At 38.5% G+C, this 13,553-nt stretch overlaps 1 protein-coding gene across 1 annotated transcript; it reads right to left on the reverse strand.

The window, feature by feature from the left end:
* Positions 1-697: 697 nt before the first annotated feature.
* Positions 698-13,286, reverse strand: LOC121366667 (the record flags this gene model as incomplete). Its single annotated transcript, XM_041491025.1, has 9 exons — positions 13,055-13,286; positions 10,696-10,863; positions 10,059-10,216; positions 8,240-8,372; positions 6,692-6,826; positions 3,005-3,193; positions 1,859-1,990; positions 1,117-1,170; positions 698-751 (listed from the first exon to the last, which is right to left on the reverse strand). Coding segments are annotated over exons 5-9 (457 nt in total), but the record flags the coding sequence as incomplete, so codon positions are not given.
* Between the last annotated feature and the right edge of the window lie 267 nt (positions 13,287-13,553).

Raw genomic sequence — 13,553 nt, forward strand, 5'->3', positions numbered from 1 at the left:
AGAAAGCATTGGTTTTAAGGTTTTTGGACCCAATTTTAACAAACTACAAAATTAATAAAACATTTAACAAACTATGACAGACACAGACGCTGACACAGACAGGCAGACACACATATAGACAAGCAGACACTCACAGGCAAATCGACACGCAGACAGACACAGATTGTGCACCCACACACACAGACACACACACACACACACACATATACACACACACACACACACACACACACACACACACACACACACACAGACACATACACACATACCCACAGACACATACACACATACCCAAAGACTGACACACACACATACACACAGACTGACACACACACACACAAACACACACACACACATACACACAGATACAAAAACAGACAGACACACACATAGACGCACACACACACACATACACACAGACTGACACACAAACACACACACACATACACACAGATACACACACAGACAGACACACACATAGACGCACACACACACACATACATACATACATACATACATATACACACACACACAGACACACACACATACAGACACGCACACACACACATACAGACACACACACACACACACACACACGGACGCACACACACACACACACACACAGACAGACACACACACATAGACAGACGCACACACATACACACACACACACACACACACAGAGACACATTATTACCTGACTGATTATGTTTGTCCTTATCAAGTGGACTTGATGTCGGATACGTGGAACCTACATTTAACACAATATAAGTTTTAACAGTTAAATATACAGACGTAAACTAATCTTACATACTGCTTTAATAAAACACCTAGAATCTATTGAAAATATAACTTATCTCTCACAGAGATAACCATGAATTATTTGTGTCATGTGTGGGGTAAGTGTGTTATGACTTCTGGCACAACTTTCTGCAACTATATTTTGACAGGAAATTGCTGAAAAATGCACATTGAAGATACAATTAACATACGTAGCTGTCTTATTTAATGCAACATTAAAAGTTATGCGTCTTTTGGACTTGGACTCGATGAGATGCTATTTGGTGCACTGCTACTCCATGGAAATACGTCTAGTTACAATATGTACAGGTTTACCTGACTGGTCAGTTGGATGTTCAGTAATTGGAATCGGCGCTGAGAAGCTTGAATCTAAAAACACAAAATAAGATCGAACATATAAAAAAACACAAGTTAAATGACTAATTAGGCCAGTCAATCTAGCTGATCAGTGATATAGTGGCCTGACCCAAAACAATTTGCAACAGAAATGATTACCGGCCTCGGTGGTATCACAGTTAAGCAATCGGACATAAGGCTGGTAGGTACTGAGTTCGCAGCCCGGTACAGGCTTCCAACCAGAGCTAGTTTTAACGACCCAATGGGTAGGTGTAAGACCACTACATCCTCTTCTCTCTCGCTAACCACTAACATCTAACCCAGTGTCCTGGACAGACATCCCAGATAGTTGAGGTGTGTGCCCAGGACAGCGTGCTTGAACCTTAATTGCACAAACATAAGTTAAAATTTAACAGAAAGGATTGAACCTGTATTCGGAACATATAAGTAAATGAAAACCAAGTTTTCATACTATGTCTGAGTTTTGCTACAAATTGACCTGAATTAAGGAGCCATATGTATTTAAAACACTAAGTAGTTATTACCTCAGGTGATTGCGTAACACGTGTGACTGTTTAAAGAATATAAACTGGCTCACGATTATTGCAGACTTAATACATACACAGGAGCTTGTTAGATACATTTTAAGACAACTCGTTGTAAGATAAATGGTATCTTAACGGCCACTGATGTATTATTCTCTATATATGATGATACTTACAAGTAAGACAAAGAGCTGCTTTCTGCTCGCTGCAGTTAGAAATATGAAATGAAATGTCACCGCTTTGCCGTTTCTGCATCATCAAGCAGCCGCTTATGTTGTAACTTATTTCTGTATTCACTAGTTCATCACCTAAACAAGAAAATGTTTGAACACTCCTATTGTAACATAGTTCTGTGTTCACTGGTTCGTCACCTAAACAAGAAAATTATTAAACACTTCTATTGTAACTTATTTTTGTGTTCTCTAAACAAGAATAATTTAAAACACATATTAATAATACGAAACCACAGAGCACTCAAATTAAAATTCTGATCATTCTCCTCTTTTGATTTATATCGGTCCTTATTTTTGCACACAAATGCCTATTGCCAATATAAGATATAAAACCAGGCTGTTCAAGAACATTTGACGAGCTTACTTGCTATAATCGTACTTTTAAATACCTCACACTTCATCAAATATTCCTGGAATAAAACCATTTATATTCAGTACATTTTAAAACTGTTTATGTTTGACGGTAATTAGTAACATTTACAAAACGTAGATTTTCCAACATGATATACATGTATATAATTAAATATCAGGGTCCATATTTTCGAAGCTATCTTAGGCTACGAAATCGTAAAATCATCATAAGTTATGACGTCACTATGGCGTGTGCTGTAGTGACGTCACAACCTACGACGGTTTTACGATTTCGTAGCGATAAGATGGCTTCGACAATATGGGCCTTGATTCATTACAATATAATGTCACCCCATTGGTCCAGACGAAGCAACGAAAGTTTGTTCATTTCTCGATGAACCTACAAATTACGTAGTCAGGGAAAATGATATCTGATGACGTCATTTTATATGGTCAAATTTCTTATTGAGCGTTATTGTTTATGGACCAAAAATAATTGAAAACAAAGTATGAAGTTTTAGTGTTATTATTAGCAAGTATGTTCAAATTTAATTTGTAAGCAATTGTTTTGTTATTTTCTTTTACGTTCATCTAGGTATGAAAAACAAAATCATCTGTAAACTTATGTGAGAACAGCTTCGCCGATTCAAACAGGTTGCGGATGATTTTGTTTTTTCTTACCTTGGTGAATGTAAAACAAATAATAGACAATCCTCAAATGAATTCAACATTACTAACGATCAATCCACACAATATACTTGGAGCGTTTTAGTCCAATCCAGTACGAGACACCACCATTAATTTTTGTTCTTATGTACTCCACATTGTTTTCATTCAGCGTCTTTAACGTGCACGACGAGTTCGCAGAAAACCAACTTCGATCCATTGTATGGTGAACACAGGTGTTGTAGAGCTCACTGTTTGAACCTAATATAAAGAAATAAATAGCAAAATAATTGTCTGTACTAAACATAATAAAATGAAACAAAATAACATAGCACAACACAACACAACACACTATACCATACCATACCATATCATACCATACCATACCATAACATACAAATTAAAATTTGATACTTTCATTTTAAATTGCAACCACAGCAATTGCCTACGGCACTCGGCAATGCCATGGCGGTTTTTATTCTGCACGGCATTTTTTTGCCTTGGACTATAATCAATTTGTTTTTAAATTGTTATCCAAAATGGTGAATAATGGATGTAGAAAAGAAACCCTACATGCAATAATAATAACAACAGCAACAGCAGCAACAACAACAACAACAACAACAATAATAATAATAATGGTGACGTGCTGGTGGTGATGATGATGATAACAATATTTATTAATAATAATAATAATAATAATAATAAATAATAATGGTGATGGTACTAGTGGTGATGATGATGATAACAATATTTAATAATAATAATAATAATAATAATAATAATCACAGGGCTGCACAGATTGCGCGAACGGTTATTTCGTTCACTTGTGTCACGTCGAACTTGTTTACCGTTCACGCAAGTGTACCGTGATGAACGATATTTTGCTTATTTTTGCACTTCAGTAAACGTTCTGGGTCAACAACCCCAGCCATTTTCTCTATGAGGGGTTTTCTCAAAAACCAGAAGACAATGAGTGTCTACACTCACAAGATGTCCGTTCAGTAATCGATTATCTTCGTATTTTTTCTGTAAGAATAGAATCCGTGTCAGAAACAAATATTTTATTTCGTTATGATATTAATGAACAGCGCAGATTAAAACTTTGCAATATGAAACTTGTAATAACAATTTCGTTCAGTTAATAAGGGGTGCAGTCGGTAAAATAGTCCCCACGGAAACTTAACAAAACCACTTATTTACCAATCGATCGAAGTGATATTTCAACAAGTAAGTATTATTATCGAAAAATAAATGCACACCTCATGAAACACTATTTAAAAGCAAAATAGTATTTTGAATGACAAAACATTATAATCATCCATAATGCTAGGTTTCAGACTTTAAATTGGCACGATGAAAAAAAGAAAGAAAGAATTTTTTTATTTTAACGATGCACTCAATGCATTTTATTTATGGTTATATGGCGTCAGATATATGGTTAAGGACCACACAAAAATTGAAAGAGGAAACCCGCTGTCGCCACTTCATGGGCTACTCTTTTCGATTAGCAGCAAGGGATCTTTTATATGCACCATCTCATAGACAGGATAACACATATCACGGCCTTTGATGTACCAGTCGTGGTGCACTGGCTGGAGCGAGAAATAGCAGGGATGGATCTCAAACCGACCGCGCATCAAGCGAGCGCTTTACCACTGGGCTACGTCTCGCCCCATGGCACGATGAAGTTGGTCAACTCAGCGGTTGCGTTGTAATTTCCCCAACTCCAGACTCAAAGTAACAACTAATGGGTTATATGACGATAATCGAGTTGTAAGAACGCTTAAACTAGCAACTGAACAGTCGTAGAAATCGTGACAGCGGAACGTTGGCCAACGTTGTCGTGGCAGTCGGTAGTCTTACACTAGCATAAGAAATGGAAGGTTATCAAGTGATTTAGACTACAAAGACCCGTATCTCGGTCATCTTTCTTATGCAGCACACCAACCTGTCGTTAGCATCAAGTAGACTTTAAAGTGTATTTTGTTTAACGACTAGAGCACATTGATTTATTAATAATCTGCTATTGGAAGTTAAACATTTGTTAATTTTGACCAAGAATAAGAGAGGAAACCCGCTAGATTTTTCTATCAGTAGCACAATAATAATAATAATCACAGGGCTGCACAGATTGCGCGAACGATTATTTCGTTCACTTGTGTCACGTGGAACCTGTTTGCCGTTAACGCAAGTATACCGTGATGAACGATATTTTGCTTATTTTCTCTATGAGGGGTTGTCTCAAAAAACGCAGGAAAAAACAATGAGTGTCTACACTCACAAAATGTCCGTTCAGTAATCGATTATCTTCGTATTTTTCCGTAAGAATAGAATCCGTGTCAGAAACAAATATTTTATTTCGCTATGATATTAATGAACAGGGCAGATTAGAACTTTGCAATATGAAACTTGTAATAACAATTTCGTTCAGTTAATAAGGGGTGCAGTCGGTAAAATGGTCATCACGGAAACTTACCACAACCACTTATTCAACAATCGTTCGAAGTGATGTTTTAAATATAAGTATTATTATTGAAAAAGAAACGCTAATTGTTACACATTTCCTGTGTGCACCTTATGAAACACTATTTAAAAGCAACATATTATTTTGCATGACAAAACATTATGGCTTAGACTGTCAACTGTCACGACGAATTTGGCCAACTCAACATTTGCGTTGTAATTTCCCCAACTCCCCACTTACGACAGATGCGCTCAGATTAACAACTGATCGGTCGTGGAGTTATACACGACGGGAATCGAGTTGTAAGAGTGCTCAGCCTAGCAACTGGACAGTCGTAGAAAGTTAGCCAACTTTGTCGTGGCAGTTGGTAGTCTGACACTAGCATAAGAAATGAAAGATTATGACGCGATTTACAGAGACCCACATCTCGGTCACCGTTCTTATGCAGCACACCCGTTGTTAGCATGCAGTAGAAGACCAGTATCGGAGACGTCGAAATATATCCGAATTTATAGCCCGTGAAAGAACTGATACAATGATAGAAACGATGTTAACTTTTATCGCTTTTTTGTGGAAAGTGCTCGCCATTTTGTAATCTGATTTGTGATAAATAAAATGCTTTATTAATGCATGATAATTTAAAAGCACAGAGGAAACTACTGAATTAATATTAATAATTTGATGCATTAAATTATTTTTAAAAAATAAAATAAAGAAATTTCATATTAATAAAAAAAAGAAAGAAAGAAATGTTTTATTTAACGACGCACTCAACACATTGTATTTACGGTTATATGGCGTCAGACATATGGTTAAGGACCACACAGATATTGAGAGAGGAAAGCCATTGTCGCCACTTCATGGGCTACTCTTTTCGATTAGCAGCTAGGGATATTTTATATGCACCATCCCACAGACAGGGTAGTACATACCACGGCCTTTGATATACCAATCGTGGTGCACTGGTTGAAACGAGAAATAGCCCAATGGGCTCACCGACGGGGATCGATCCCACACCGACCGCGCATCGATCAAGCGCTGTACCACTGTGCTACGTCTCGCCCCTTCATATTAATTTAGTATGTACAGTAGTCTTTTTTATTATTTAGAAAAGGGTCATGCAAAAACAATTTCATTATGCAAATTTCCACTTTGTGCAGAGCTGTAATCGTTATCATCATCATCATCATCATCATCATCATCATCATCATTATCATAATCATCGTCACGACCATCGTCATGATTTTCACCATCATCATTAACATCATAATACCACCACCAAGATTACTTACAGTTGCATATATATCCTTTCTGTGTCATACAATTGTCTTCGGCTTTAACAATGAAGTTTCCTGCTGGGGTTATATATGCTCAAGTTCCGTCAGGATTCAAAGACCAGGTAATATACGCATAGTTGTTTATCAGCTCTGTAAAGAACAGGCGTGGATTTAGCTCAGGTTGTACAAATATACAAACAAAACAAGCTCGGGCGCTTATAGATTTTACAATTATACATATGAAAAATATATTAGTTTTTGAAAGAAAAAATCCAGTTATTTTGTTTGTTGTTTATTTTCTTTTTATTGAGGAGTATAATATTGTACCACATTTTTATCAATTCTTTAAATCTTTAAATATAGCGTTAGAGAGCTAGACGGACATTTACACAGATATTACCGTCAGAGACCAATCTCTATAAATTCTGTCCAATCGCTCCTTACCAAACTGTAGTCAAAGATTCCCGCTTTAATACAACAACAATCCTATGTTTAACGTTAAATACCTTTAGATCGATCATTTTCAACTCTCTGATAAATAATAATATCACATATTAATCACTAATACACACACTACATACAGAAACCCGAAGGGTATGTGCCCAGAACAGAGTGGTTGAAATGTAATTCAATTTAATTTAACTGAAGCACAAACAAAAAAAATATTTTGATGAAAAGCAAACATTCTAACCATTTATATAATAAACTAATTTTGCCGCTTCCACCTTGCTATCGAGTCTCCCCTTTGTTGTCATGCAACGATCTAAATATGGGCAATCTAGGGAGACATCTCAACACCAACTAGGTCCCAGTAACGAGCTACTCTCAGCAAACTAAGTTCCAAAACATATATAGCTCCCTCTTTTCCATTCGGTGGACGGATTAAAAATGCGCCAAATATCCTTCATTCAAATTGAACAAGTGGTCTACAACTGGTTCATCAAAGACCGTAGTATGTGCTGTCCTGTCTGTGGGAAAGTGCATATAAAAGACCCTTGCTGCTTATCGGAAAGAGTAGCCACTGTGGCGGCAGCGGGTTTCCTCTAAAAGAAATATGTGAGAATGATAATATGTTTGACGTCCAATAGCTGATGATAAGATAACAATCAACGTGCTCTAGAGGCGTCGTTAAAGAAAACAAACTTTACTTTTCATTCAAATTGCGCACCTTTTTCCTCTTGACATTAATCCTACGGGACATCCCAAATTGCATAGCACCAAAACCGACCCTCCGCCTGTTACCGACCCCGGTCGGGATGCCGGTGCTCTCTTACACATGCAGGCGGCCCATTCTCCCACCCACCCAACCTTTCCTGTCCTGGACGGAGGAGCAGGCTGAGGCCGGCACATGTGCCCATGACAGGCGTGCGCTAAAACAGCTTGCTCTGAATGTGCACGTTGATCCCTATACCATACCAAACTATACCATACCATACCATACCATACCATACCATACCATACCAAACTATACCATACCATACCTTATCATATCATACCATACCATACCATACCATACCGCCTCCACCCATTTTGAAAATAATAATCCCAGTCTGTCTATATTACCTGGACGGTAGATGCTTATTGTGTTGTTAGTGCCGCAGTATTCCATGAAGTTGCCCAAACAGCCACGACGTGTTTGATTGTCTGTAGTGATACTACCTGGGTTTAACATGTTGAAACAGTAACACGTGCTCTCCTGGAAAATAATATAAATATAGAACGACCAGGTATCTTCAATATTATGTGTTTTTATTATCCTGTTGTACAGCTAAATTTTGTTTTGTTTAACAACACCACTAGAGCACACTGATTTATTAAACATGGGCTATTGGATGACAAACATTTGGTAACTTTGTCATATAGTCTCAGAGAGGAAACCTGCTACATGTTTCCATTAGTAGCAAGCGATTTTTTATATGCACCATTCCACAGACAGGATAGTACATACCACGGCCTTTGATATACCAGTCGTGGTGCACTAGCTGGAACAAGAAATAGCCCAATGGGCCAACCGACGAGGATAGATCCCAAACCGACCGCGTATCAATCGAGCACTTTACAACTGGGCGACGTCCCGTCCCTCCTGTTGTACAGTACACATCTCTCCTCTACTCACTGTCTCTGTGTCTGTGTCCCGTCCCTCCTGTTGTACAGTACACATCTCTCCTCTACTCACTGTCTGTGTTTGAAAGACGTGTGCTGGCAGTATAAAACAAGCAAGGCACACTAATAGAAGGTAATCTCACTTTCACCCGCGCTCTCTTAAAGGGACAGACCCTAGTTTTTAAACACTACGACGTATTTGTCACTGTTATAGCCATTATTGATCACTGAAATCAAACATTACTTTGATTTTATTACTTAGATTATCTCTTTCCGTAGATCCAAAGTGTCTCTGTTCACCCTGGTGTTTCTAATGCCACACAATGCATTTTTCATTATTCTGAAAAAAGCACGTTCGTCTGAGAAGTAATGGTTATCGAGAGAAGCTGTAGATATTTTAGATGTAGTAGTTCCGCTTTTAAACGTCAGAGACATTAGTTTCTCTCTGTTATGATTTTATCGAGATGTGTTGCAGATTTCTAGATTAATCACGATTAGAGTCTATTTTAATAGGCTGAAACTAGGGTCTGTCCTTTAAGAAGCATCACATGGTCCTGTTTTCTTGGACTACGAGATCGCAAAGTTGCGAGAGTTTAGTGAATTTTACGAAGCGATCTTAGCGCTAAGATCATGTCAGGTGAATAACTAGGAAATACAGCTAAGGTGATCTTAGCGCTAAGATCGCTTTCTAAAATGGGGCCCTGGTGGTAGTGAAAGGCATTGTAATTGTTACTGTACGCTGGTGGGTCCGCAGTGATGAATTCTCTATGCATACAAGTATATATATATATATATACAATCTGTCTCCTATCCATCCCGTGTGATCAATTGGGGAATAGCTCTTGTTCTACATATCTGCCAAATGTTAGGTTTCATCACCAAATGTTCAGGTAATACCATGTACATTTTTTCTTTGGCTATGCAAAGAAGAGTCCAGTTTTAAAGTCGTATGCTTAATTATTATACATATGGTTAAACGTATCTTGGTACATATCAGTAATACATCCCAGTAGAACGCCAAATGGGACGTGACGTCATCGATTGGCGCACTACAATCTTGCAATAGGATCAACCAAAGGAGTTGAGTGATATAAATTAAGATCGATTATGATTAATAAATAGGATGTTATACTCGCTACCATTTCATATCATGTTTATGTCCCTGCTGAAATAACTTGCATTGTCGCTCGCTTCAAAGCTTTGGACATAAACATAACACGAAATGGAAGCTCGTTTAATATCCTATGATTAGTTGCATAGCAAAGTGAATATTGCATACCTGTAATCCAACGAACATCGGTTTACGGTTGTTTTGCTGTCGACATTCGTAGTAACAGCGGCTTGCTTGATTAACATAGAGGAGTGTATACACACGACTAGAGGTCGCATACGACTCATTCATTTCTCCAGCATATTCAAATAAAGACTTTTTATCTGCTGCAAGACAATAGTTCATCCGTTTTAACAGAGATAAACAATTATAAATATATTAAACGCTAATGCGAGCTGCTATTTAATTTATGTTGTAATCGATATAAGTATCCTTAAGATATTATGACAAGGCAATTCGTGAAAATATGGTTTTCACATATCACTCGTTGACATAAACATCATATTCGAGAAACCCCATCAAATGAGCCTCTATGAATATTACAATTATTGGTGGATCTGAACTAATTGAAAGGTTCCAGTGACTGAAACAAACGTCTCGCGAATATCCATGCGCGTCCAGGAGGTGGAGCGTGTGCGAACAGTTTGACTAGTACCACATACTATCAATGCACCAAAGTGAAACACTGGCAATAGCTATGACTTCAATATTTCCACGTATAACCGGCTAGACTTGAGTAATAACTGTTTTACAGCGATATCGAATAACAGATACTACAAGTAACTAGATATCTATGTATCCATACCTGACCACATCCAAGAGCTATACTGAACTTTCCCTCCAATCCAATATGACCCAGTCGTGACGTCACCTAGGGCAGACGTATCTGTAGTGGTATACAGTTTCCGGCCACGCTCACGGCACATGCGTATTGCTGTATCCCATGCCACATCATGTAGAATATCAAAGCCATCTATAAGAAGATGGGAAGCAAAGGAATGCTACTTGAGTAACACATCGGCACGTTTTAAACTAGTCTAACACACGATTATTGGACTGGATAACGTGTTTGTTTTGTTTAAGGACACCACTAGAGGATATTGATTGTTAATCATCGGCTATCGCATGTCAAACTTTGGCAATTTTGACATATAGCCTTAGAGAGGAAACCCGCTACTTTTTTCCATTAGTAGAAAGGGATTTTCTATATGCATCATCCCACAGACACCAGCCTCGGTGGCGTCGTGGTAGGCCATCGGTCTACAGGCTGGTAGGTACTGGGTTCGGATCCCAGTCGAGGCAGGGAATTTTTAATCCAGATACCGACTCCAAACCCTGAGTGAGTGCTCCGCAAGGCTCAATGGGTAGGTGTAAACCACTTGCACCGACCAGTGATCCATAACTGGTTCAACAAAGGCCATGGTTTGTGCTATCCTGCCTGTGGGAAGCGCAAATAAAAGATCCCTTGCTGCTAATCGGAAGAGTAGCCCATGTAGTGGCGACAGCGGGTTTCCTCACAAAATCTGTGTGGTCCTTAACCATATGTCTGACGCCATATAACTGTAAATAAAATGTGTTGAGTGCGTCGTTAAATAAAACATTTCTTTCATCCCACAGACAAAATAGCACATACCACGGCCTTTCATATACCAGCCTGATACGTGATGGGTCGATCCCCGTCGGTGGGCCCCATTGGGCTATTTCTCCTTCCAGCCAGTGTACCACGACTGGTATATCAAAGGCCGTGGTATGTGCTATATTGTCTGTGGGATGATGCATATAGAAGATCCCTTTCTACTAATGGAAGAAGGCTTCCTGTTAAATTTTAACACTCATATAAAAAAGGATTCTTTTTCATCATCCAGAATAATTTAAACGTTTTACCAGTCTCAGCCGACAGCTCAAATAAAATACCGCTAAGAACTGCAATGAGCAGACGACATGTCCACCTTATGTCAGCCATGACACCCAATCAACTCGACAAGGAAGTGAATCGAACCTGTCAGACCTACTTGTGAAGCTACCTGGAGTTAACGTCGTGATGTTTGTTTCGAGAACAATGCCGGCCCAGATGAAGTACCGTATACTATTTTTAAAGGACTTTGTGTCTTTAACTTTAAAGCAAGTTAAAATATGGATTTTTTTTGTTATGCACTTCAGTATTCAGCTTAATTATTCATTACTAACATTTCTCACTTCAGCCAGTACACCACGACTGGTACACCAAAGGCCGTGGTATGTGTTATCCTGTCTGTGGGATGGCGCATATAAAATATCCCTTGCTGGTAATCGAAAAAGAGTAGCCCATGAAGTGGCGACAGCGGGTTTCCTCCCTAAATATCTGTGTGATCCATAACCATATGTCCGACGCCATATAATCGTAAATGAAATGTGTTGAGTGCGTCATTAAATAAAACATTTTATTCCTTCCTTCAAGATTAACACTAATACCGAATGCGAGACCTAATGTTCATGACTTCCATTCTTTTTCTCGATATTGTTGTAGGTACTATACGATATCACAACATATTGTTATTTCATAGATCAGTTTCATTTAAAAGGTAAACATTTACCAGGTCTAATGTAAACGAAATTATACGGCATACACGTGACAGTCCTAGCGCCATCTATCCACAATAACAAACTTTCATATACAGTGAAACCCCTTTAACCGGACATCCACGGGATCATGTATTTTGTCAAGTTTTCAGAGCTGTTCGGTATACAGGGGTTTGAATTGGAAATGTTTTATTTAACGACGCACTCAACACATGAAATGGGCGTTACGACAATTGGTCTAAAGGGGAAAACCCGTTACCGCCATCTACGACTATTCTTAGACATTATCTGTTAAACAGTATAACACAACACACATTTGATATACCAGTCGTACGGTACTGTTTGGAACTTCGATAACTAAAATTGTCAATTAGCTGAGTTTGGGAGTGGGAGAGTGGGGTGGGGATGGAGTCAGTTGTTCGATCTCAAAAGATGACACCACCGATGCGAGTATTTGACATAAGAAACATCCAACTCTTACGTAGCTGTCTTATTTAATGCAACATTAAAAGCTATGCGTCTTTTGGACTTTGACTCGATGAGATGCTACTTGGTACACTGCTACTATATAGAAATACGTCTAGTTACAATATATACAGGTTTACCTGACTTGTCAGTTGGATGTTCAGTAATTGGACTGGGCGTTGAGACGCCTGAATCTAAAAACACAAAATAAGATCGAACATATTAAAAAAACAAGTTAAATGATTAATTAGGCCAGTCAATCTAGTTGATCAGTCATATAGTGGCCTGATTCAAAACAATTTGCAACAGAAATGAATACCGGCCTCGGTGGTGTCACGGTTAAGCCATCGGACGTAAGGCTGGTAGGTACTGGGTTCGCAGCCCGGTACCGGCTTCCACCAAGAGCGAGTTTTAACGACTCAGTGGGTAGGTGTAAGACCATTACACTCTCTTTTCTCTCACTAACCACTAACAACTAACCCACTGTGCTGGGCGTGCTTGAACCTTAATTGGATATAAGCACGAAAATAAGTTAAAATGAAACAGAAGGATTGAACGTTAATTCTGAGCATATAAGTAAATTACAACCCAGTTTCCACCTAGATTTCTGAGTTTTTGCTACAGCATTTTATTTTCCCA

Source organism: Gigantopelta aegis, unplaced genomic scaffold (genome assembly GCF_016097555.1).
Source record: "Gigantopelta aegis isolate Gae_Host unplaced genomic scaffold, Gae_host_genome ctg6555_pilon_pilon, whole genome shotgun sequence".
NCBI lineage: Eukaryota > Metazoa > Mollusca > Gastropoda > Neomphalida > Peltospiridae > Gigantopelta > Gigantopelta aegis.